We start from the raw sequence: 24215 nt of genomic DNA on the forward strand, positions 1-24215 counted from the left end.
GCTTTTGGGGTCGATTGGGGCCGTTTTGGGGCTCCTGACAGACTACACGTCCCGGCGTGCCCAGCGCTGGGCGGGGCCGCGGGACTGCGGCGCGGCCACAAAGCCCGGGGGGCGCTGAGGGGGCGGCGGCTCCGCGCCCGCCGCTCGCCCGCTGCCCTCAGCCCTCGGCAGCCGCAGCCGAGCCGGGGGGCGAGCGGGGTCCGCGGCCCCTCATCGGGCTCCTCTCGGTCCCTCTCGGCCCCTTCACGGCCCTTTTGAGGCCGTCGGTAGCGGGGAGGCTGCGGCAGCGGCACCTGCCCGCCGGGGCGCTGCCCCGCCATGGCGGACCCGGCGGAGTGCAGCATCAAGGTGATGTGCCGCTTTCGGCCCCTCAACGAGGCCGAGGTGCTGAGGGGCGACAGGTTCATCCCCAAGTTCAAGGGCGAGGACACGGTGCTCGTCGGGGTGAGTGCGGCACGGCTCGGGGGGGGTCCCGGGGAGAGGTCTGAGGGGTCCTGAGGGGATCCTGAGGGGTCTTGGTGGCATCCTGGGGAGGTCCCCAGGGGCTCCTGAGGGATCCTCAGGGGTCCTGAGGGGTCCTGGGAGGCTCCCAAGGGGTTTGGGGGGGTCTTGGGGGGCTCCTGGGGGGTCTCAGTGGGGTTGCAGTGGAGCCTGGCAAGGGGTGACACAAAGCCGGGGGCCGAGGCTTGCTTCGCGCATCGCTGCCTCACGAAGCATTTGGGCACGAAGGCGTTTATCAAAGCAGCCAGTTTGGTGCAAAATTTTTTTTAAAAAAAGCACCGTCTGAAGTAATTATGGGGAAATGAGGGCAAAACGGAGCCGCTTGCGGAATGGCTCCCCGGTCCCTCGCCTCACGCTGGTGCCTCAGCTCCGGGATCGCCTCCTCCATCCATCCCTACCACCAGCATCACCCACAGGCTGCCTCCTGGGCTGCTTCAGCAGCCAGCTCATCCTTTTTTTTTCCCCTAAAGCAAGCCCTCATGTGCATCAAAACTAGATTAAAACGCACCCTGGGATCATTAAGGTTGGAAAAGACCCCGATCACCGGGTCCCAGCATGCCGGTGTTCAGCCATCAGCCCCATATCCCTCTGACAACGTCATTTTTTCAGGCAGGAGAACCCACGATCCCTTTTTTTTTCCCTGCCTGTGCGAAGGCGCAGGTACAAAATGCATCTTTGTGGATATCGTGCTGCTGCCTGGGAGGACGGCAACCGCGATGCTTTGTGATTGTCTTGCGGGCAGGAGGTAGCGCCTTTAGTAAAGGTAAAAAGGAAAAAAAAAAAAGCAGCAGCTGGCAATTTCCTGCTGTGGGAGTGTAGAAAAATCCCTAACGAGAAGCCAGAAAGCGCGTTTGTTTGTTTGTTTGTGTAAGCACACGTACAGCTTTATTTTTATGGGGGTTCAGGTTGGCAGGAGCAGTCCTGAGGTTGCTTGCCATCTTGAAAATCTGTCCTGGAGCTCGGGGTGCGCCTTTCCCCGCAGCCACAGAGCGAAAGACGGGTCTGGTGGAGGTGTGCATCGCAGTCCTGCCATCTCCTAAAACACGTCCTCAAAGCCCTGCTCGTTTTTCAGCAGGAATCCGCCCAGCTGGGGATGTGGGGACGTTTGTAGCTCCCTGCAGTTCTGCCCGTGTCAGCGAAGGTAGAAATTGTTCCATGTTCTTTGTCATCTTCCTTCGCAGCGCTTGGCTGCCGGGGCTGTGCTGTAACTTGAGCTAGGCTGCAAGCACTGCAGTGTGGCAGCGGCAGGCAGCGCGGGTGGCGTTATCTGCTGCTGATCTGCTGCCTCGCCGTGACTGCCTCGCGCCGGCAAGAGCGGTGGAGGGAGGGGGAAGGAGTCCTGGGGCCGTGCAGGATCCTACCAGAGCAGACTTCCTTCCAGAAAAGCAGTGTTTGAGTCTCCAGAAGCATCACAGAAAGCAAAAATAACCCGGAACCGAACGGGTTTGGTTTGTTTGTTTGTTTTCCTATAGCATTGGGAAAACACTGCAATGCAGCTTCTGTTTTTGTTGCGTAAACTATTGGAGAGAAAGGGGTGCTGTTAGAATTAAAACAGGCAAACATAAAACCTCACAGGAGTTCTGTCATCGCATCAGGAAAAAAATAAAATCCTAATTACTGAAAGGAAACGTCTATTCTTTTCTGGCATGTGAGCGTGAATACATTTACTTCTTCTTCCTAAAAGATGATCACGGGGAAATGCTTGGTATCTGAACCTCCCACCATCCTTTCCCATTAGCCTATTTTATGCTTTGAGCAATTTTTTGCAACGAGAATTGAAGATCAGAACTTGAAAACGAGCAGCAATGAAGGAAGTATAACAGCAGCCTTGAGTTTCTCTTTAACGTCACGGATGAAGCTGCATCTCTGCAAGGGTCGTGGCTTTCAGAGCTCCTCAGCAGGAAAGTCCCGGGGCAGCATCCTAACTGCGTCCAAACCAGTTAAACACCTCGGAGTTGGGATGTGACCCGCTGCTTTACATCCTCACCTCTTTTATGTGCTTCACACGTGCAACAGAGGGAAGCAGGGGCGATCTGAGTAGAGCAGGAAGATGAAAATGCCTTACCTAAGTTGGTCTGTGGCTCAGAAGATAAACAGAATAAAAACCACCGGTGTGTTTTGATTCTACTTCAAGGTTTTCGAAGCAGAAGCCTATGATCTGTATCTGATCTTCTTTATCATGGCAGAGAAAGGCGGCAGTGGCAAATCCATCGCTTGCTGTTGCGGTTAGCTCCACCAGCCTCCCCAGCCTGCCGCTTCGTTTTATGTTCCTGCTGCTCCGCAGCCTCAAGGTGACTTTCTGATCGATCCTGCTGGCTGCCGTACCCAGGAGCGTGTTTTTCCTGCTGCCTTCCTTCTCACAGCCTTGTTGGGCTGTACCCAACGCCGCTTGCAGCCGTCCCTAACCTGCTGCATTTTCTTCTCCCGTGGATAGCTGCACCCGGCGTGTGGGGCTCCTTCCCCTGGGACTCTGAGCTCTGTTGCTTCCAGGTCAGGCTATTTCCAGAGAAACAGCACAGGACTCGCAGATCTGGCACCTGGGGTTATTTTTTGGGTGATTTCTCGCAGCACCTTGAGCCTCTCGGTGTCTCAGGAAGAAGAGGAAGCCGATAGATCAGACGAGGTAGCTGGTGGAGGAGTTCTCTGCTGCTTTTTTTACGGCGTGTTGGCTGGAGAATGAAAACTTCTGCATCTAATTATCAACAAACAAAGTAGGTTTATGTCTTGACACAGTGATGCTTCCACGAAGCACTGAATCAAGCGCTGTTGGTCTGCATGTTTCTCCTGAAATTTCCTCTGCCTCACCTCTCGAGGGAAGGATGTTTGTTGAATCTTGCCCCCAGGTGCTGGGTTTGGGGAAGATTATTCAACGCAGATAATTGTGGACTTCTTGGATGAAGTTGTAGGCACTTTTCTGTTTTCTAAATGGTGAGAAATCAGGTGTGAAAATGCCGGGAAGCCTCGTGTCGCTGTCTCCATGCCGTGTTTTTTCCACTGCTGTTGGGATTCGTCTCGGGGAGTGCCCTCCTGGTCTGATACAGGCGGATTTAGCGGTGTTTGGGGCAGCCTGGGAGCTTTGTGTCCTGCCTCGTTGGAGATGCTTTCACCTCCAAGCATCCTAAATGGACTCCTTCAGAGCCCCAGAGGCGTGGAGGCGCGGGTGTGGTGTTGCTGATGGGTTCCTGTCCTTCTCTGTCCATGGGAAAGAGCCAGGCCGTCTGTATATATATATTTATATATTTATGGCCTCTTTGGATCTTGACTTCTTATGGGAAGTTCTGGAAATGCATGTGACTGTTGCCAAATTCCTGTTACAATACTGATAATTGCTCCCCTGACAGCCTCGGAAAATGCACGTTTTCAAGCCATGCGTTGGAGCCGAAGTGAAAACAGGAGCGCTGGATCTTCCCCTCCTGAGAAAGGAGTGTTAAGAGATGAGGGCTTAAATATTTAGTAGTGGTCCTCTTGGATGTCTGTGCAAAAAAAAGGGATTCGTTCTTTCAGTGCTTCGCTCCCTGCTGGCTGAAACCTCACGCCACCGCCTCGTGCTCACGGGGCCAGAAGGGTCTCCCGGACACCGTGATCCCGAATCCATCTCCCACTTGCACTCACAACTGAATTGCCCTTGTGGCAGCCCGTGAGGTAAGAACACCTCTCATTTTGGGGCTGAGAGTTGGTTTTTAAGGTCAGCCTCCAGAGAAACCAAGTCCCTGGTGCCCAGGCGTGGCTGTGGCTGCCGGGTCGTGCTTCCAGCCGGTGCGGGACGTGCGGGGCCCGGGGTCTGAATCGGGGTAACTGGGTTAGGGAATATTTATAGCAGTGCTGCTGGCAGAACTCTGCTTTTTTCAGCAGTTGTAATCTCTTGTCTCAGCCGCACGGCTCTGAATTGCTCGAATCTCTGCATTTAGGCCAGCAGAGAGCTGTGGTAACGCTTAAAGGGCTCTGAGGTTTTGTTCCTGCCTCGTTTTTGGGAACAGATCATTGCTGCTAAGGAGAGTTGGGGGCTGATTTTGGATACATTGCTCTGGAATAGGTGCTTGGTTATTTCCCACTTTATGGTACCTTAAACGATGTAACTTCAAAGGAAAGCAGTTTGGTGACGCAAGCAAACCTAAAAGCCAAGTGCATCTTGCTGTACTGAAGCACAATTGCTTTCTGCTTGAGCAGGATGCTTGCTCCTTCTGGTCACAGGGGATTCACTCTGTCCCTTGCTTTCTCTGTGTGCAGCCCAGATTTTCCAAGTATTATAAAATAACCATAGCCACGAGCCTCAAACAAAGCCCTTGCCAGCGTCAACAATTTATTTTACCCGTGCCATCTGCGACTGCTGGGTTGTGAAGCGCTGGCTCCCAGGGAGGGAGCAAGGTAGGGCATGGTCTTAAACCTTTGTTTGGTCTGCTGCTCTTCAAGTGCTGTGTGGGTTTAGGAGGTTTGGGGACCTCGGGGTTATCAGCTGGATACCCACTGGAGCTGGGGAGGCGGGCACCTCTGTGGCTTCACTAATAGGGATGTGGTTTTTGGGGAAATGGTGCCAAATGGCGAGCGTAAGGGACTGCACAGGAGGAGCAACGGCTGCTGTGGGTGCAAAGAAGAGGCTGTATGGGTTGTGGTCCCCGTCCTGACTTGCTGCCACTTGACAGTCCTACATCTTACAGGTTTTGTGTCTTTCTGCTGGAGAATAGGAGCGTGAATCATGATTTGTGTGAGAGGTATGGGTGCTGGATTTACAGGACGGGCTTTGGAGGCTGTGGCACCTCCATCTCCGGTGCCACGCTGGGTCCAGAAGCAGCTAAGGAACAAAGTGCCAACCCTGGGGCTGCTCTGATCTCCTTCTGTGCTGTAGGAAGGGGTGTGTGGTTCAGGTGTGCTGTCAGGACGTTTTTAGCCACAGGAAGGGTGACGTGCCAGGAGATGTGTCCCGTGCTTAAAGAGCAATAATTGCAGAAGGTCCAAGCAGCACATTTCAGGATGAAATTAAAATCTTTGTTCCCGTGTGTTAGCCAGCTCGGTGATGTCCTTTTCCTCCACGTTCCCTGGAGCTGATGGAGCTGTTTCGTCTCCACGTAATGAGATGAGATCTACGAGGAAATTAGTGTAATAAGCAACAAGAGCACCAGGGCCTGGCGCTCGGCAGGGGCTGGCTGGCTTTGTTCCTCCCAAAGGGCTGCTGCCTCCTCTGGCCTCCACCTGTGGCAGGAAACGGGGCAAAATGGGCTAAGAAAGGATGAAAGAATTGAACAGAAGCGCTACCAGCACGACAGGAGGCTGGAGGCTTGGAAATGGGAATGGAAGGCCAAAGGAAAGGCTGCTGCTGGTGCAGGTTCCCTGCTGGCAGACACAGATCTCCCTCCACCTTCCCAGCTAACCAGCTTTTAGACGTGCCTTTCGTTTGCCAAGTGAGGACCTTACACAGCAGCGTGCCACGCCAGGAGCCATTCCCTGCCCCAGGCGCGGTGACAGCGGCGGGGGAGAGACAGCGAGGGGCAGGAGCTCCTCCAAACGGCTGTGCTCAGGCACAGGATCACACCTCGGCGAGGCTGTGCTGCTCTCCGTCCCCATCTGAAGAGGTTTGTTGCCAGGAGCAACTCGTCTGCATGATTGGTGACAGGGTAATTGCTCTGCCTGCCTCGCGCTCGGAGCTCCTGCGAAGGCTGCTCCTAGGTGCCGAGCTGCAGACCCGAGCGTTTCCAACACGCGACACAAATGGAGCTGCAGCCAGCCTGTCTGTGAAGCAGGAGGTGATGCCAGCACTGCTGCACAACGCATTGCTCTGTAGCTCTAACTCGTAACACTCTGCGCTCTGTGCTGCCCCTTCCCTTCCTCTTCCAGCACCGCTTTGCACTGGAAAAGGTGGAGGGAAGCACAAAATAGTTGGGCTGGGATTCTCCATGAATTCGCTGGTTTGGGTTGTGCCTTTTTAATGGCATTCCCTGAAGGGAGGCCAGGGCAGCAAGGGGTAATGTCTCCATCATTTTGCATGCTTACTGTCCTCAAACGTCAGCGCTGTAAACCTCCAGCCTCCCAGCACTGCTGCAATTTGGTGTCTGCATTTGGGATGAGGAACCAAGTCTACGTTGCTGGTCTCTTGGGGATCAGGAACATGGTCGACCAGAAAGCACCAGGGGTAAGGTTTATTTTCTGGTCTCTGGGAGTGCGGTCACTCCAGCAGGTGCTGGGCACCGCTGTCTTCTTCTCTCAGCTCTTCTCTTGTCTCTTTTTGACCTGTCCTGACCCGAGGTGGATTTGAATCCACAACTGACCGTGCTCAGTATCCCATTACTGATCTCCTGAGCCCTGCAGCTCCTGACAGATCTGTCAGTGATGCATTTAAAAGGGGGAAGATGAACACCACGCTGCACGGCGGGGTGAAGGTGGAGCTGTGTCTTCGGCTGGGGCTGTTCCACGTCGCACCTCTCTTCTCTGGCTGGAACCGAGCATCCTACAGCATCCTACCCGGGCTTTCTGCACCAAAACCGCTTTGTTTCACATTTTGAGACGTCTGCTGATCCATTTTGTGCTTTGAGTGGTGTTAGAAATGCCCACGGTAAGCAGAGGTGCTGGCCTGCTGGTGGTTTGCTCCTGTAACCCCTCGCCCAGGAGATGTCACTGCCTGAGTCCTCTTCCAGCGCTGCTCTAGGAGCTGCCTCGGGATATCTTTGATTGCATTAGTTTTTTGTTGCATTTTTACTTTTTAAAGAAAATCAGTGCATTGTTTAAATAACGCAAAATCTGTGCTTCTAAACAACTTTGGAGTGGATGAAATCTTGCGTTGCATTTTCACAAAACACCCCATGCGCCACTCTCTGGGTTCCCAGCTGCTACTGAAAGAACCAGGCTTTGCTTTAGAGGGGGCTGTCTTCTAGAATCACTGTACCCTTCTTTCTGTTTTCTTCTACAAAAGGAGTATTTGTTGGTCTTTTCTTTCTAAACTGTCCCTTTCCATGGTTTTATATACGAAAAATAAAATTATATACTCGAGTTCTCTTACCCTGTTGGTGTAAGGGGGTGCTGTGGATTAGCAGACGTGCTGCAGCCTGATAAAACGAGAGAGATTTGGGGTAATTTGCATCCAGCTTGCCTCCAAACCCGAGTGCCCTTCTCCTAGGAGGTGGCTGTGGAGGTAAGTGATGCTGGTGTTGTGGAAGGGCTCGTTAGGCCCTGTCATGCTGCAGTGGCTTGGCCATCGTGTGCCAGAGATCTCTAGCTGCGACGTGGATGGCAGCGTATGAAAGTTAATTTAATTAAGCTTGTCAGTGCTTTGCCGAAGGAAAATGAGTGGATTATGAAGGTAGCTCTGAACGAGCTTGGAAAGGTCCAGTAAAATAGTTAGAGAGGGCTGGCGGCAGGGAACGGCTCAGCACGAAGCTGAAACAGCCGTGAATTGTTTTACCTAAAGCTGAGTTTTTTGGGGAAAGGTGGGGAGCCCCGTGCTGGTCACCCCCAGCTCCTGGAGCAGCGATGGAGAGCTGTGCCTCAGAGCACTGCTGGGGATGTGGCCTCAGGAGAATGGGATAGCCCCGAGTATTTCTTGTGCTTTATCCCTGGGCTCCCAAATTCCAGGGGAAATTACAGGGCCAGCTGTTTCCCCTGCTTGGGAACGGGGCAGGTTTGATGGGGCACCTGTTGGTTTGGCCAGCCCCTACCCTTGCAGAGGGATGGAGGCTCGGGGTCCTGCTCCTGGAGGCCAAGCTGCTTTCTGCCTCTTGCAGAGGAGAGGCTTGGGGCTGTGTGAGGGCTGAAAGCCTGAATTGCTTCTGGGAACACTTTGCTTTCTGATCTGATCAATCCTGCCTTCCAGGCCTGCAATTACGTATTATTTATTTATACCTCTTCCAGGTCTTGGGTCCTGCACAGAGGAGCCCTGTCCCAGCTTCTCGTGTAGGACCCTTTGACGTGATTTTTAGCTCCTGTTACTTTCCTGAGTAAGCTCTGGTGTGGCTGGAATCTTCCTCCTGGTTTTGATCCTCGATTCAAGTTGAATTATGTTTGGGAAAAATGCTCGTGGACAGGAAAGACGCCACGTGTTGGTTTAGTGCAGGTTGGACTGAAGGAATCGGGTTTTCATTTAAGTAGGGTCTGCATGGCTGTGTTCAGCGTTCCTCCTCTCACCACGTCTCTGTTCTGCTTGCAGCAAGGGAAGCCCTACGTCTTTGACAGAGTGTTACCTCCGAACACAACCCAGGAGCAAGTTTATAACGCCTGTGCCAAGCCGATTGTCAAAGGTAGGTGTTGCCTTTGTTCCTTGCCACTTTGGGGAAGGACAAATGTGTCTGCCTGTCCCTCAAACTGTTTAAGGATAGGGTGATAAATGTTTGGCTGTCTGTACTGGAGCTTTGTCATTACTAATTCCAGGTGTTTCTTATTTTTTTTTCAATGTATTTGTCTGTGTAGAAAAACTGATGCAAAAGGGCTGAAGGAATTGCAGTGGGTGTTCCTCCCTTCCTCTGTGTGTGACTCTCATTCCACCCTAAGACTTGCTTTTTGTGGTGTATGGTAAAACCCAAAAAGCATGTGCTTCCTGCAGCTTTTCAGTACTCAAAGGGGCTTTAAAAAACATGGAGAGCAACTTTTTGCTCAGTCAGATGATGACAGCACAAGGGGGAACGGTGATAAACGAACAGAGGGGGGATTTAGGTTAGAAGCTGGGAGGAAATCCTTCGCTCAGAGGGTGGCGAGGCTCTGGAGGAGGTTGCCCAGAGAAGCTGCCCCATCCCTGGAGGCTTTTCTTTGTAAATCCAAACAGTGGGAATGGTGCTGGGGCTGGTCAGGGCCGTGCTTTTAGAGCAACACGAGCCTGTGCTGAACACCGAGGGCTTAACGTGGCCGACGTGCCTGTTGCAGGTAAGGGGGATGAGGCCCAGGAGCTGAATTATTTGATGCTGGGGAGAGGAAATGAGTCATGAGATTGGAGTCGGAGGGGAGCCGAATGGCAGCGATTGTGGCTTCGGCTGGGTGAGCCTTCAGTAAGAACTGGTGGGGCTCAGGGGGTGTTCCCGTTGCTGGCACACAGCTCAGCTCGGGGAAGTTTGGCAAACCATGGCGATGTTACAGAGGCGTGGAAGCCAGGCAGGGCTGTGGTGGCTTCTGCTGTGCTCACAAGCAACACCCAGCTCTCTGGGGGCTTGCAAGGAGGGTGTGTGCATCACCTCTGCGGGCTGGTTTCCTCTGAAAACGGTCAGAGAAATAAAAACCTGTTTGAGAGCAATTTGGAAGGCCGAAATCAGTGCCCTAAGATTTTTCCATTACCCAGATAGAAAGCCTGACCTCCTAAAGCTGGGTACCTAAGGCTGGTGCATGTAAACTTTCCGAAATCCTGTTGGAAATGCAGTTCAAACATAGCTCTGTGTGCGTGTCTGTTAACTTGGACCTTGCTGATACCTTGGAGGGCAAATTTGGTACGGAGGGAGGAAGAAGAAGGGGATAGGAAAAGAAAGAAGTGGAAAGAAAGAAAACAGGGGAGAGGTGGGAAGGGTGAAGGATAAGTAGAGGGACTGAGGGAGAGCAGAGGTTCCTGGATTGATGTTCTCGAGCTCTGGGCTTGCATTTCCTTACCCTGAATTTTCAGCTCGAAGCCTAATAAAGGGAAGGATGTCAAACAGGCTGCGCTGCTTCTGTGGACCACTCCAATGTCATTTACTACGTGGGGATATCAGCTGAGTGCCTGGCCACTTGAAGCCGTATTTAAAGCTTTTTCAGCCTGCATTTCAAGGTTACCATTTGTTAGCAGCTTTCATTGTCCTCCCAAGGAATGCCTGATGGCTTCATTGTGATTAATGTTACTGCAGGAAGCGCCAGCTGGCCTGGCAGTTCCTAAAACACTGGTTATAATAGCGACGGTGACAACAAGAACCATCTAAATGCGTTTTTTAGCTGCAGAAGACATGGACGCAGGTTTAAATAGACAGCTCAACAGCAGATCTGCCACGGCAGGTCCACAGTGGCCCAAGGTGGTGCTGAGCACGGGAGCTGTGAGGACGGTAGAACACGTGTGAGCAGCTGTAAGTGTGTCCTGAGAGGAGAAAATTACATGGAGATCCCGAGTGATCTTCGTGGGATCGCTTTTGTTCATCTGCTGCTTTTTCCCCGCTTGTTCTGAGCAGGCTGTCAGTACCAGGGGCTGTCTCTTCTCCTCGTCAGCTGGCAGATGGTGAGCTAGCTGTTACGTGGCAAGCCTTGCCGCAAAAATACTCTCTTCCCTGCTGACCACTGACCTTTTTAGTGAAGGACTGCGGGGTCAGAGGGGACGTCTCGACATGACCTGCACCTTGTGGGGTGCCGCTGTTGTGTGCTGTCACCTGGGCTGAATGCAGCTTTGCCTCGGCATTTCAAAACACTTGCTTTACTTTCTTGATAGGCCTCATGGAAAAAAGTTGCATATGTCATTTTAATTGACTTAAAATGGACTGATGACTCTCTAGTTTGTATGACAGGAGACAGCAGAGTCTGTCTGTCCTGATGCAGGTCCCTCCTTTACTGCTCTCTCAGGCCCCGAGGAGCTTTGCCCAAGCACTGCTGTGTCGTGCAGGAGGTCCAACCTCTGCCTTCATGCAGTCCCTCCCTCCCCTTCTCCATGTAATGAGTTCCAAAATCCTTATTCAGTCTTGCTGTAGTGGAAACGTGGGCTGATGTTGTGGTTCCCTTTGAAAAATACATAATCCTTTCCTTTGTATTCATTCACTGTCTTTGAAATCATCTTTCTTTGGTTTTTCTCTCTCATTATTTTTTTCACATTTGTTCCTTCTTCATTCTTTTGTTCATTTTTTTCTAATGTACCTTGTTCAATTCTCCTTCTTATCTGGACCGTCTACATAAGTGCACAGGGAGATGCAAATAAGCAGATGATATATATGCCTGTAATACATATGACATTGTATATAATAATACATAATTTAGATGTGTATATCCAGGCCATGGGGTGGTCTTTCTGAGAAGGTTGGTGAGAGCAGCACGGATTTAGTACCACTGGTTTTTAGATTGAAGGTTTCTTCTCATTCTTTATTAGCACCTATAATAAGTATTACACTGTAATACAATAAAAAATATTCATTCTGCCTTGATGGAAGTAGATTTTCAGCAAAGTTAATTCCTGTTTCTGTCTTGTTCAGGTTGTTGGCTGAACTGTTGGGTGTTAGTGGTAGAAAAATTGTGAGTTTGTATAACTTTCTCAGTGATATGTGATGATTTAAAATGCAGGTCATTCAATTTTCTCTTTTCCATGTTACACAGCTATATTGGATAATACATACTGTCCTTTTTTAAGTTATTGTTATCTGTTCAAGAAATTGAGAGGGACATCAGTAGTTCTGCAATTCTGTAGTTTAAATTTTGTTATTTTTTTGCCTTAAGGTAGCTAGTTGCAGTGTATTTTTTCCATTCTTTATTGCACAAACTATTTTCTGATTGAGCTTCGGCATTTTAGAAGACTCAAAGCGCTGAGAGTCCAGCTTGAAGATGTCATTCTGAGTTTTAATTGTTTTCCTCGTTCTTGCAGATGTTCTTGAAGGCTACAATGGTACAATCTTCGCTTATGGCCAGACATCATCGGGAAAAACGCATACTATGGAGGTACGTTGGCAAAATTAAATCAGTTTGGTAGCAGAGGTAGAATTGTACGTAGCATGTACTCAAACAAAGCTGCTAGCTGGAACACTGAGCTGTGAGTGGCATATAAAAGGAGACACAGGTATGTGGAGCTTCTGCTGCTTTTTAAGCTGTGGTATTTCTTTCAATACGGAGCTTTTTCCAGAGCCCTCTACAGGTATTTAGCTAAATGAACAAGTGGTGAGTGAAAAGCATTAACTATAGCTTGTCCATATTTGACGTAACAGTTTAGATATGTTGGTTTTTAAATGATTTGAGTGAGATTTGTTAACCCTCAAATGAAGGCAGTACTAAGGATAGAGTTCCCTTGCATGCAGGACTGTGAAAACACACGGCTTGGTTATCGGTCTTCTCATTTGTGTGCCTCTCCTGGGAATACCACTCGCATGCTGCGGCACAGATGGATGAATTGATGAATTTGGAAATTGTTGCTCTGGGGGAGGAGGGTACCAGCTCCTGGTGGCTGAAGTCCTAACTCTGTTCCTATTTCTGCTACATGAAGTGTAACAGGGTAGTTTTTTTTTTCATGTGTGTGGTTTCTTTTATTTTTCTACCCACTGTTCTGCTAGAGACATGTAGATATTCTGGTCTCTTCCTGTACCGGGAGGATTATTCAGACATTTAATCCTAGCATGGGATTGTTCCATCACTGCACTTTGCAAGCTGTGTGTGTTTCTTACAGCATTTCAGTCAATCTATGAACTTGAAACTGGAAATCTACAACGAATTACTGCTAAATGAAATGAAAGGAGGGGGGAAAAAAAAAAAAAAAAAGAAAAGCTTTCATTTGTTTAACAGCATCAGATGGTTTTGCTACATGATTAACACGGCTGACCTAGCTAACCTGAAGGTTGAAGGAGAAGGAAAGCAATATTCTCCGGAGGCAATAGGCCCTGATGAAATTGCTGTTCAATTGCCACGGTTGCTCCTTTGCTGGAGGATGCAATAACTGATGCCTCATGTCTAATTAAGTCTGTCCTTGCCTCCGTTGGAGAGTGGGGCTGGGGAAATCACTAGCTCAGCCCTCACAGATGGCGCAGCGACTGAGTAATCCACCCGCTCTGTGTACTTAAAGCAAAATGTCTGCGGGGCTCGAGCTGGTGCTTCCACTCAGCATGGGGAAAGATCTCCTAAAGCCAATTTATACCCAGAATTACAAGCTGTGATACAGAAAATTACTGTAGAAAAATGTCTGTTTTATTGTTTTGATAAAGAAGAAGCTGTCATTTTTAAAGTGGAATAAAGTCTGTATTTGGTTTTAATCCCTCTTTTAACCTAACATCTTCTTGTAACGTTGCTGTGGCGTGTTGTGGAGGAAAAAATAGTCTAAAGTTGAAGAAATATTAAATCCTGTAGGTAAAGCTGTTGTGGAGGGTTTTCTGTGAAATGGGGAATGCTTCACAGTGTCAGTGTGGAGCTTACCCAGGACCTGGCTGTGTAACATAACCAAGAAAGGCTTTCTGACATACATGGGCCTTTCTCCTCTGCTAGACAAAACATTTGCCAAGCTGCATAGCAGGATAGATAGCTTGTTAAAATACATATATATGCATTTCCAAGAGGTTACATTAATGGGCTTTAACCTTCTAGCAGAGTTTTCTATAGTAAGGCCCTGTAGGTGGTAGTTATGTCAGTGTCTTGAACTGAAACAGCCCTGAACCAATTGTTACACAGCAGGAGCTACAGCCTGTCTTCTGTATTTAAATGTGGAAGTTGATGTTATTCAAATGAGAGGCTTTAATGAGCAGAGATCTCTGTCCTGGTGCTTTGAGGGAGCTTACTGACTGCAGTGTCAGCCTGACAGCAGCAGCACGTTTCTCCAAATGCTTTCTGAGGTCACAGATAAATCCATGAGAGTTTTCCTCTCCAATTTTCCCGGTGAATAGCTTACTGTTACCTTTCCCTTCCAATTTATGGTCTCTGTACAATTACTGATTTATTAAAAGCCCATTCATCACGAAGTAAAACCAATTGTTTTTTCAATGTATCCTGGAGTTGCAGGTTTTTAAAGCAGTGGATGTGTTTTTGATTCACTGATGTTGCTACTGACTTAAATAGTGAGAAAGCCCATGAAGTTGCAGATAGGAAGTTACATGCACACCTAATCACTCCTTACAAATCACCTTACTTTTTCACTTCAGTGGAAAGTGCATGTAGTACAGAGCTTCCCGAGGTTAGGAGAACATGTAACTGAATACTTTATGAGTTGTCACCTCCTCAGAGCCCGGGCAGTGACTGGGGATACGTTTACCCAGTGCAGCGGTGCCCAGCTTGCCTCACCTCTCTGCAGGAAAAAAATGACAAAGCTTTGAATTCTCACAGCTCTGGGGCTGAGCTAGCAACCCAAGGCACGCTCCAAGAGACCCTTTTCCATTACACAGCAGGAGGCACCGTGTGGCTCCTGTGCCTCTGGTTCTGTAGCTGCCTTTGCTAGCTTGGGGTTCTTGCATTAGTGGGGCCACGCCTTTGGTTGCATACATGAGCAGTGGAGAAATACCACCAAATCTCTGCTTATCCTAGTTTAGGAAAAGCTCCTTTATCCTTTTGGGGAAAGCTGTCTCTGTGCAGCAACACAGGGTGGGGAGTCAGTAGGTTTTGGTAGGACATCAGGGACTTCTCCAGCGAGGAGGAGTGAATGGTGTCGAAGCTGTGCTGTGGTGTCTGCTCAATACCACCGTTGCATAAAGGATCTGAGCTTTGTGCAATGAAGTCTTTGCTGACAAGGCAAAACAAAGAGCTGGGTTTTGTTTTGAGTGTGCTCATAGGATATTTTCCCCCCTCCATCAGGGATTTAGTCATCATCCTCTTTTCCAGTTTTCTTGGTCTGCAATTTGGACACCATATATTGTACAGCAAGGACTTTGTAGGTTTAGCAGAGCTGTATATAGGATGCTGTATATGGTGTAGCATTTAACTGCTTCCACTGCAGAAGTTAATGTTATTTGTGCAATATGAATAAAATATTGCTGGTTTAGGTACAGCTGCGTGCTGCTTCATAGGGAAGGCAGTCAGCAAAGTAAACGGTTGCTCTCTTTCAGCTCCTTCCCCCCAAGATGTGTAGTTCAAGGGGAGAAGCCTAGTAATTGCTTTAAATTAAAGCTTGGAGATAGAGGGAAAGAGAGTGTCAGTTCTTCATGGTTAATTTCCTTCAACTTCAGTTAAATGCTTAGAAGCAGACTTTCATTTCAGCAGCTTTAGCATAAAGGAAGGGATGCCCGGGAAGACCACGTTGTGGTACGCCAGGAAAGGCCGAGTGTGACCCCCCTCAGTCACAGGCAAGCACAACTGGGAGACGTCTGCATGCGTGGCTTTCTTCCCGTGGTGCTAAACATTTCCTGTTCTTTAATCATTTTTAGCAATTCCTGATCAAATCCAAGTTCCCGTGGTTTAGAATCGTATGGGCACCCATTAGATTTTTAATAATTCCCTACCAGGGTTTGGAGTAAGATGCTTGATGGTGCTGATGCTGTCGGTAATACTTGGAGCGTTAAGGTCTCGAAGATCAGAAGGTAAAGTATGATTTTGAGACCCAATGCTCTGATGGAGCATTTACTAGAATGCTGCTTCTTGCGTATTTATGCAGTTTCAGTAAGTTTGTAGAAATAACAGTCCAGTGTATGCTGTAGTCAGAAAGGGTTTTTATTTCAGGTTGGTATTTTTATTCAGTTTTCAGCAGGTGTTAACTTTCCTGTTGTACCAGAGTTTTCTTCAAATCGAGCAACACAACTAAAAGGAGCCCTGCAGCCAGGGCACTTGTTGTTTTTATTTAATATTTAGTTCCTCAAAGACCAGAGGAAGGTAGTTGTGCAAATTAGCATGGGGAACAGTGCTGTGTGTAAGGCACAGTTGTCTGGCAGCAGGCCGAGCGAGCTAAAATCAGAATATATTACTCTAATCCCCAAGTCCCCACAATGCAGCTTTCCCGTTAGCTTTTATTGGCAAAAGAAAAGTGCGATGCTTTAAGGCTTCTTGTTTCTGACGTGTTTCCAAATAGCTGATTTGTAGCAGGGAGCACCAGTAGCCGTCAGGGTGGGTTGTTTGTGTTTGTTCCTCTCCCTTAAGCCAGAGCGTGGCAATGTACGTAGCAGCAGGACAGCGTGCTTCACACAAGAGGTAGGGGCTGCCAAAGCAAACAGGTGCTCTGCTGGGTGAGGAGCGCCAACTTTGAATCATTCTGCCACCTTTTATGTGCACTTACATGAAGCAAATCCCCACGGAGCAGCAGGCGTGTTTGCAGAGCCCCACCGAAGGAAGGTGTGTTTGAACAAGGCTTTCTCTTTGCTTGTGCCAGAGCGATGCTTTCCGCGTTACAGTTTGCTTTCTGCCTCCGCAGGGGAAGCTGCATGACCCCCAGCTAATGGGAATCATTCCAAGAATTGCACACGACATCTTTGATCACATCTATTCCATGGATGAAAACCTGGAGTTTCACATAAAGGTAACTCGGGATGGCACGTTACGTAATGGGCCAGGTGCAGGAAAGCTGCGCTGGACGTGCGGTCTGCATTATGGTACAGCATTTGCTGCAGGATTTGTCCTTTCTCTTCTTTATGATTCAAACAACTGGTGCTTTACCGTGGACATTTATAGGAAATAACCCAATGCAATTAGTAGCCTTCAGAATTTTTTTGAGTGTATTTTTTGCTAGGCCACTGATTGCCGTGTCTTTCACCATGGTTTGTAGGCTAGGCAGCAGGGTAGGAAAGCATCATGAGGACGAGATTATTTCACTGCAGCTTCTTCAGAGACTGCTACAGCTCCTCCAGTTATAACCACAAATACCACTCATCTGCATGGCATTTGAGAGAGTGCTGGAGTGTTGTTCCTACCTCAAGCACACAGTGTCCTCTGTAGTGTGTGGGTTTGAAATGGAGGAGAGCTGGCTTTAGGCATTTTTACCAAAAGATGTTCCGAAGTCATTTTTACAGATGGGCTTCTTAAGATGATGGACTTGGTTTCAGTTTGAACAGCTAATAGGATTTTCCCTGTCCCTGTTGTGATCCCAAACACACGATCTCTCAAATCCTCTGAGTGACCTTTTCGTTCCTACTGTTCATCCAGCTCCTGGGGAGTTCTCCTCTGTCCCAAAGGTTAGAGGATGAATATTTCTGGGCATGAATTTGTTGATAATCTGGCAGAGTACCTCTGCACCAGATAATGATCTCCTGGAAGGGCGAGGTCACTTTGTACCGAGAGCGTTCACAGCAGCGCCTGTTCACATGCGTGCTCATGAAGTACAGACGGAAGAAGCAACCTTATGAAGTATGAATAAACCACTTAAATATTTCAACAGACCTTAGTTTGTAAAATATTGAGCTCCTCAAGAAGAGACACGTATGAATTTTCATGAAAATGGTTTCCAAAGGAGTGACACTGATTTCTTTTCATCATCTGTAAAACGCTCCTGTACCTATCGTTATTCTACATGATAGCGTTTTGATACCGACAGACGGGGACCCCCTTGTACACGACACCAGGCACAGTCAATTCCTGTCCCAGCAGCAGATTATCATTTTATAAATCACATTCTGCCAGCACCGAACTGTTTCAGCGGTTTCCCATCACAGTTGACATCTATGAATATTAGAACAGAAAAGCTGCCTAAGTAACAGTGAATGAGTGAGCGCTTATACAAGGAGCTGTCACGTAGAGGGAAGCACGTTCTGTCACTGGCAGCGAGAATGGAGCCAGACTGCCACACTCTCTTAATAACTAAGCCAACTTTGAAAATTAATATCATTTTTTTTTCTCCCTCTTTAATACAGACTCATTTAGAACAGGGAAGGGAACTTAGCATCTCCTGTGTACGCTGCTCGTCAGCAGTGTGTTAATAGGATAATAAGAAGGCACGTGAGATGAATCTGGGTGAACCACGTTGGTGAAACGAGTGGTCCAGGAGAGGGCTTTAAATGGGACACAGATGAAGCAAATGCCCAGAATTGAAACATGTCTTTATTTAATAGCGATTGTCACACAGGAAGATCAACTCATCAATTTTAAATCTATCTATATATAAATTTATTTTTATAAGTTTATTCATATAAATATATATAGATAGGTAGATTTATTTTTCACATGAGATAAAACTAAACTTTACTAGGTAGCTAGAATTTACTGATACCTGGACTTTAGCCATTTAGTATTTAGTTAGCTAAATAATCCCTGGATAAATCTCAGTTCTGGTGCAGTTCGGCACCACCCCATAGCACATTTCTGTTTGCCTCTGTCGGAGTTGAATGCCCTTTTATGTAGATAGTCATTCATTCATTCTTTCTCTCCTTAAACATTTTTTTTTTTTGAGGACAATTGTCTCTTTTTGCTACAGAAAAGCTCGTTTTTCATTTGCTTTTTGAGACTTGATTCAGGGAAGAACTTTTACAATATGCTTCAGTGAAAAGTTTAGTTTATTGAATGTTACTTGGGCTTGTGCTGCTGGTTTGTTAAACCAGTGAACGTGCTGCGTGCTTCTGTGCTGGTGAACATCACCGTGCCTCTTGCGCTTGTCAAACTGTACCCTCCTAGTGGTGTAGCTGTAGCAACACAATATTAGATGGGTTGCGTGGATTCTGTTCAATATTTATGTCAATTTTGCCTGCGTCAAAAAATAATGAGGAAGTTTAGATTTTTCTGAAGCTTTTGTACGTCCTTTGGTGATGAATCATTGATAAATAAAGGTCGATCCCATGTCAATCAGTTAAGAATACAAGTGCATTCATGAGCACGACGTAATTCAAAGTAGGTGGGAGATGGGTTTTATTTTTAGGCTGGTGCTTTTTATTTGGACATGTATTTAAACATAGATAGAACCATTTTTTTAATTGGAATGTTTATGATTATTTAATTAGGTTTCCTACTTTGAGATTTATTTGGACAAAATAAGGGACCTCCTTGATGGTAAGTTCTACATTTCTTATGTACTAAATGGTGTTTGGTTTGCTCTAGTGTTTTCTTTCCCCTTTCATGTTGACTCAGTTTAGTTGAATGATTTAGATTTAAGCTGTGTGACTGGGTTTCTGAAAGAGAATTCTGTAGTTTAAGTCATCTGACTGTTGTGAACCTACTCTGGCAGTGCTAGCTTGGTTGTAAATCAAAAGATTTACAAGTAAGTATGGCGATTTACAGAAGGGGCTATTTCTGAGCCTTGCAAACCACCACTGGATTTTAGCATACCCTGCATTGGGAATGCATATTCTGATAGTGAAACTGTAATTAAAATAATTTTTAATAGCTTTTTTTTTTTTTCCTTTTTTTAACTTAGGATACTTTCGATTCAAGTTATCACCCCCCTCCCTTTTTTTTGGTGCTTTGCTTCCTTTAGGTAGAGATTTTTGGGAGATACCTCGGTGTCTTTTACAATTTGTGTGTTTGTATATGTGTGCCTTATGTTAATGAAAGTAATTTATGCTTTTCAAAATCAGGCTGAAGCCAGAGAAATACATGCTAATAGTAACACAAAAAGAACATCTATTCAAATATATATATTTTTTTAATTTCAGTGAGATTTTCTCTTTCTTCTGAAAATTTTGTTGCTTTGAAGAAAACCAAATTATCCTGTGTTGATTTAATTAATACAAGCCATAAACCAAAGGTCTGTTCCATAAGGTTACCTTCAAAGTATAAGATCTCCAGAAAAATAAATGAGATTTCCATACAGAAATTGTGATAGTTGGTAAGGATTAGGAAATGCCTGCACTCTTCATTTACAAATGTAATATATTCAAAATGTTCGTGTTTGCCTGTCACGCGTATAGCTGACACACATTACCCGTGGAATATTCCTCACGATCTCCCTCTTTCTTTCTAGTGTCAAAGACAAACCTCGCTGTACATGAAGATAAAAACAGAGTTCCGTACGTTAAGGTACAGGGAGGATTTGATGCTCAGTTTTTCATTCTCTCTCAGATAACCACTGCATGCATTTATTTATGTATTTCCATTTGTATCCCGGTGTGTTTGCTGAGATGATTCAACTGACGTTCAGTTTTGAACGCTCAAGGAGCATTAGACCCTGAATTCAAACAGTTTCCTGAAATATTAATGGGCTTGAATCATTTGTTTGCTTTATTTTACTGACTTCAAGCATTTACAAGTTGTTACAGTGGTGTTAAATTTTAAGCATTCCTATTCCCGTTCCGTGTTGGGTACCAAAGAGAACATCTTGAAGAATTTTTTGTTTAATAGTTTGTTGCATAAGTGCTGTATTTTGGAACAGATTCTCGCGGTATTTTAGAACAGATTTGTTGGGCAAGGAATTCACATAAATTGCTTTATGACTTCCTGTGACCTCACTTCAATGTCATACACTTCTTGTGGACATACGTGAGCCCTAATGAAATACATATAATACTGTTCTGGTTATTCTGACCCCGGAGAGGGGAAAAAAAAAAGTGAAATAATTCCCTCACTAATATGTTGCAGTAATGCAGAGAAGGAGGCCTCTTTGTAGAGTGAGACAAAAGAACCCTTTTGGGTATGTGATCTAACCCAAATTAGTAATAGGAGTATGTGCTGTATAATTCCACGTGCCCTAAACATAGGGGGTCTCTTCTGGTGCATGTTAGGATTTGACTGGGTATTGAATTTTGTGAAAAAATATTCTCTCAAGCTATCCTGTCAACTCCTCCTGAGAGTCATACAAAGGCAATTTTGGTCCATCACCTTGCTAATAATCATATGGGATGCTGATGATTCTTTTGCTTACCCATCCATGCTAAATGTTCTTCTTGACAGCATTTGAGTACCGGTATGCCTCTAAACTCTTCTGTGTTCGATTTGCATATTTCCAGGGTTGTACAGAAAGATTTGTATCTAGTCCTGAAGAGGTTTTGGATGTGATAGATGAAGGGAAAGCTAACCGCCACGTAGCTGTAACAAGTAGGTATTCTGTAGGCACTTCCCTGCCTGAAAGGTCTGGGTGGCTGTTGCTTCCTAGTGGTACACTGATTCCTAATGGTCACAAAGTGTGTTGAGTTCATTATGTGAATGATCTGATGGTGCACAGATTTTAACATTTTAAAATTAATAGATTTGTTCTTTTTTACAGTTTTACTGATTACAGTAACATTTGCTACGAGAACGCCTGAATTTAACATACAGCATTTGTATACGGTATACAAAAAAGCCAAAATACCCTTTTTTTCATGCAGTGTTGATGCTTCAAAACTACAAATAAATGAGCATGTGTTCATATGATCTTCGTGCTACAAGTCAAATCTCAGAGCAATTCATTGATCAAAACAGAAGGCAAAGACTGCAGAGCGATTATTTTTGTTCCAGAATAAGCTCCTGTGCTCTGCGTTTTATCAGTGCTTGTCTGTTTAACTCTGGTGACTTGCCCCAGTGAGGCAGCAACTTGGACAGAGTTCCCATGATGGGAAAATTAACAAATCTTCCTAAATGGAAAATAATCACTTCAACCTGTCCCAAGTTTGTGGATATTCTGTGCTACATGCAGGCAGGTAGCATTGCAGTGATGCAAAAGGCAGGCATCTTTTGGCTTGTTTCCCAATTAATACTTTAAGATGTCTTTGATCAAATCAGGGAGATTGGCAGAACCTCAGCACGTAACTCAAATTTTGCTGATTTCTCCCATTTGCATCACTGGGAAAGTGAATGGGAAAAAGATTGTAGTGGAGTTTATAGTAACAGAAATAGAAAATACAGAGGAGAAAGTGATTGATTCTTAATGTGTTGGTTTTGCTACTGTATGAAAACTGCCCAGCTTCTTTTTAGAGCTTTGTAATTCTCTTTATATATTTTTTTTTTGCTCAGATTAAAATTCTTTCTCTGTCCAGAATGCTGAATACACATTCTTATCACAGCTCTGTGTCTAAATAGCATCTATTATATCGCACGGGGTTTTGTGTGTGTGCACTGTATACTCATGAAGAAACACAAAGGAGAGAATCTTTATTTTTTTCTGTATCTGTGAAATGCTATGCTATTGTACTTACTATTTTATTTCTTAATACTATTTCTGGTCAAGTTTTGCTGCTTAGGGGAAAAAAATAAATTATGTCTTAAGAAAAGGAAGGGGAGGGGAAAACAAAAAAGCTCATTTTCCAAGATTGTTATTTATCACAAATCTGGTTAATTTAGGTCATGACAGGAGAAGTAAGAGCTCATTCCATGGTCTTTGGGTGATAGCTGCAGCTCTTGGTATAGACACTTCTGTCCAGGTCTGGACTTTCCAGGGAATGGGCTCTTATTTTGGAGTTTGTTAGCCACAGGCTAGCACTGAAATAGAATTGCCTGTCAGATTTTAATGTCACTTACACAATACTTTTAAAATGTGATTCCTGTGCAGATATGAACGAACACAGCTCTAGAAGTCACAGTATCTTCCTTATTAACATTAAACAAGAGAATGTGGAAACGGAGAAGAAACTGAGTGGAAAGCTTTACCTGGTAGACTTGGCTGGAAGCGAGAAGGTAATCTGTCTTCGTGAAGTGGGATCACTAAACTCACCGTGTGAATCTGGATCAGTCCAGAACTGTCTTATCTTACACGTTAGCATTAGTATGCCAATCCTATTTTTCTTTAATATGGGGTGCATAAAAGGAACAGATCAGAATCGTTTATTGGTAAGAAATGGAAAGAAAAACACCAAAATCAACAAAAAGGCAAAAATCTGCAATATATCTTCATTTATAGGCGGGGGGAGGAGAGAGAGGGGAAAATGACTGTGGTGCAAGCTAAAGAAGTGCTCTTCCCACAATACGAGGCTTCTCAGCTGAGCCACCTTGAGGCTGCAGGTTGTGGACCAGCAAACCCTGCGTATGAGCAAGGGGATGCTTCTTCTACTCTGACGTTCTTGGTTCATGCAAGCAAAATAAAAAGCCAAAATGCTTTTTTTTGTGTGTGGTGTATGCAGTGCTACCAGGAGTGCCCTGAGAACGTAGCTGTGGTGTCATTTGCAGCCCCCCCTGTATGGACAGGCTGGTCTAGAAAGTGGTCCCCAAGTGCCCTCAGCAGCTTTTCCCTCACCAAAGTAAGGGCGAACTTGACCTTACACTGGAAGAAAGGCAGATGTATTGCAGGCTTCTGATACCAAAGTGCATGTAAAATCTCCTCCTTCATGCTGAGGATAAGCTCGCTGTGTTGTTCTTCCAGGAGCATCTTTAATTGTTGCACTACCTCCACCTGCGTTGTAGCTGTGTTTGCCCAGACTTGTGGTAGCTAAGCCTGACTGTTGCTCGCTCTCTTTGGTAGGTCAGCAAAACTGGAGCGGAGGGCGCTGTTCTCGATGAAGCTAAAAATATCAATAAGTCTTTGTCTGCTCTGGGCAATGTGATATCTGCCTTGGCAGAAGGAACTGTAAGTAATCCCGTTTTGTGCTGTTTCGGAATAACTTTCTATTTATCTTTATCGTGCACATAAAAAATAAGCTAATGTTTCAGTTCAGAAGGAAGAAAATCTTAGCTTTCCAACCATAAACCAAAAATGCTTTTAGTATTCTACTAAAGATAAGAGACTAATTGTCAGTGATACCACTTGAGTGGTTATCCAGTGCAATACATCTTAGCACAACCAAACCTATTGCGCTTCAGATCTGTGTGCTTCAAAGCCCACAAAGCCTGTCCTTGTTGACTCACGTTCTCTGTTATTTGTGTATCACTATTTTAAAAATTGTTCATTTATCTTATTTGTATTTTGATTAGAAAACTCACGTTCCATACCGAGACAGCAAAATGACCCGAATACTTCAGGATTCCCTAGGTGGCAACTGCAGAACCACCATTGTTATATGCTGTTCTCCTTCTATTTTCAACGAAGCAGAAACGAAGTCGACCTTAATGTTTGGACAACGGTGAGTCCTGCTCAGCATCAAGCTAGATAACATTGACGTGTGCTCTTCCGTATATTCTGAAGTAGATGTGCTGAGGGGATTTAGATGAGAAGGCATTTGTAAGTATGGAGGTTGTGGTTTCTGGAGTTGGTCAAAAAATAGTAGTGGAGAGCTTGAGGAAACTGTCTCTTTATTCTCTATGGTACCAGAAAAATAAATGTTAATGTTGGCCAACAGCTGCACTACTTAGAAGCTCTGCTAATTTCTCATGCAGAAAGTACAAAGTGTTTTAGGAGTTCTTTGAAGTTTTATGGGGAAGATAAT

The 24215-nt window shown here is 46.0% G+C and overlaps 1 protein-coding gene across 1 annotated transcript in view; it reads left to right on the forward strand.

Annotated features, from left to right (window-relative positions):
• Positions 1 to 318: 318 nt before the first annotated feature.
• KIF5C (kinesin family member 5C) overlaps positions 319 to 24215 on the forward strand; it is a gene marked incomplete at its 5' end in the record, with an annotated part of 58472 nt that continues 34575 nt past the window's right edge. Inside the window, 10 exons of the mRNA XM_084289579.1 lie at positions 319 to 444; positions 8633 to 8723; positions 11993 to 12066; positions 16436 to 16540; positions 18948 to 18996; positions 19907 to 19962; positions 20889 to 20976; positions 22409 to 22533; positions 23315 to 23419; positions 23764 to 23912. Coding sequence (XP_084145705.1) covers positions 319 to 444; positions 8633 to 8723; positions 11993 to 12066; positions 16436 to 16540; positions 18948 to 18996; positions 19907 to 19962; positions 20889 to 20976; positions 22409 to 22533; positions 23315 to 23419; positions 23764 to 23912 — 968 coding nt within the window. The remainder of the gene's footprint in view (positions 445 to 8632; positions 8724 to 11992; positions 12067 to 16435; positions 16541 to 18947; positions 18997 to 19906; positions 19963 to 20888; positions 20977 to 22408; positions 22534 to 23314; positions 23420 to 23763; positions 23913 to 24215) is intronic.

This window comes from Netta rufina (assembly GCF_964035555.1).
Source record: "Netta rufina genome assembly, chromosome: 6".
Taxonomy (NCBI): domain Eukaryota; kingdom Metazoa; phylum Chordata; class Aves; order Anseriformes; family Anatidae; genus Netta; species Netta rufina.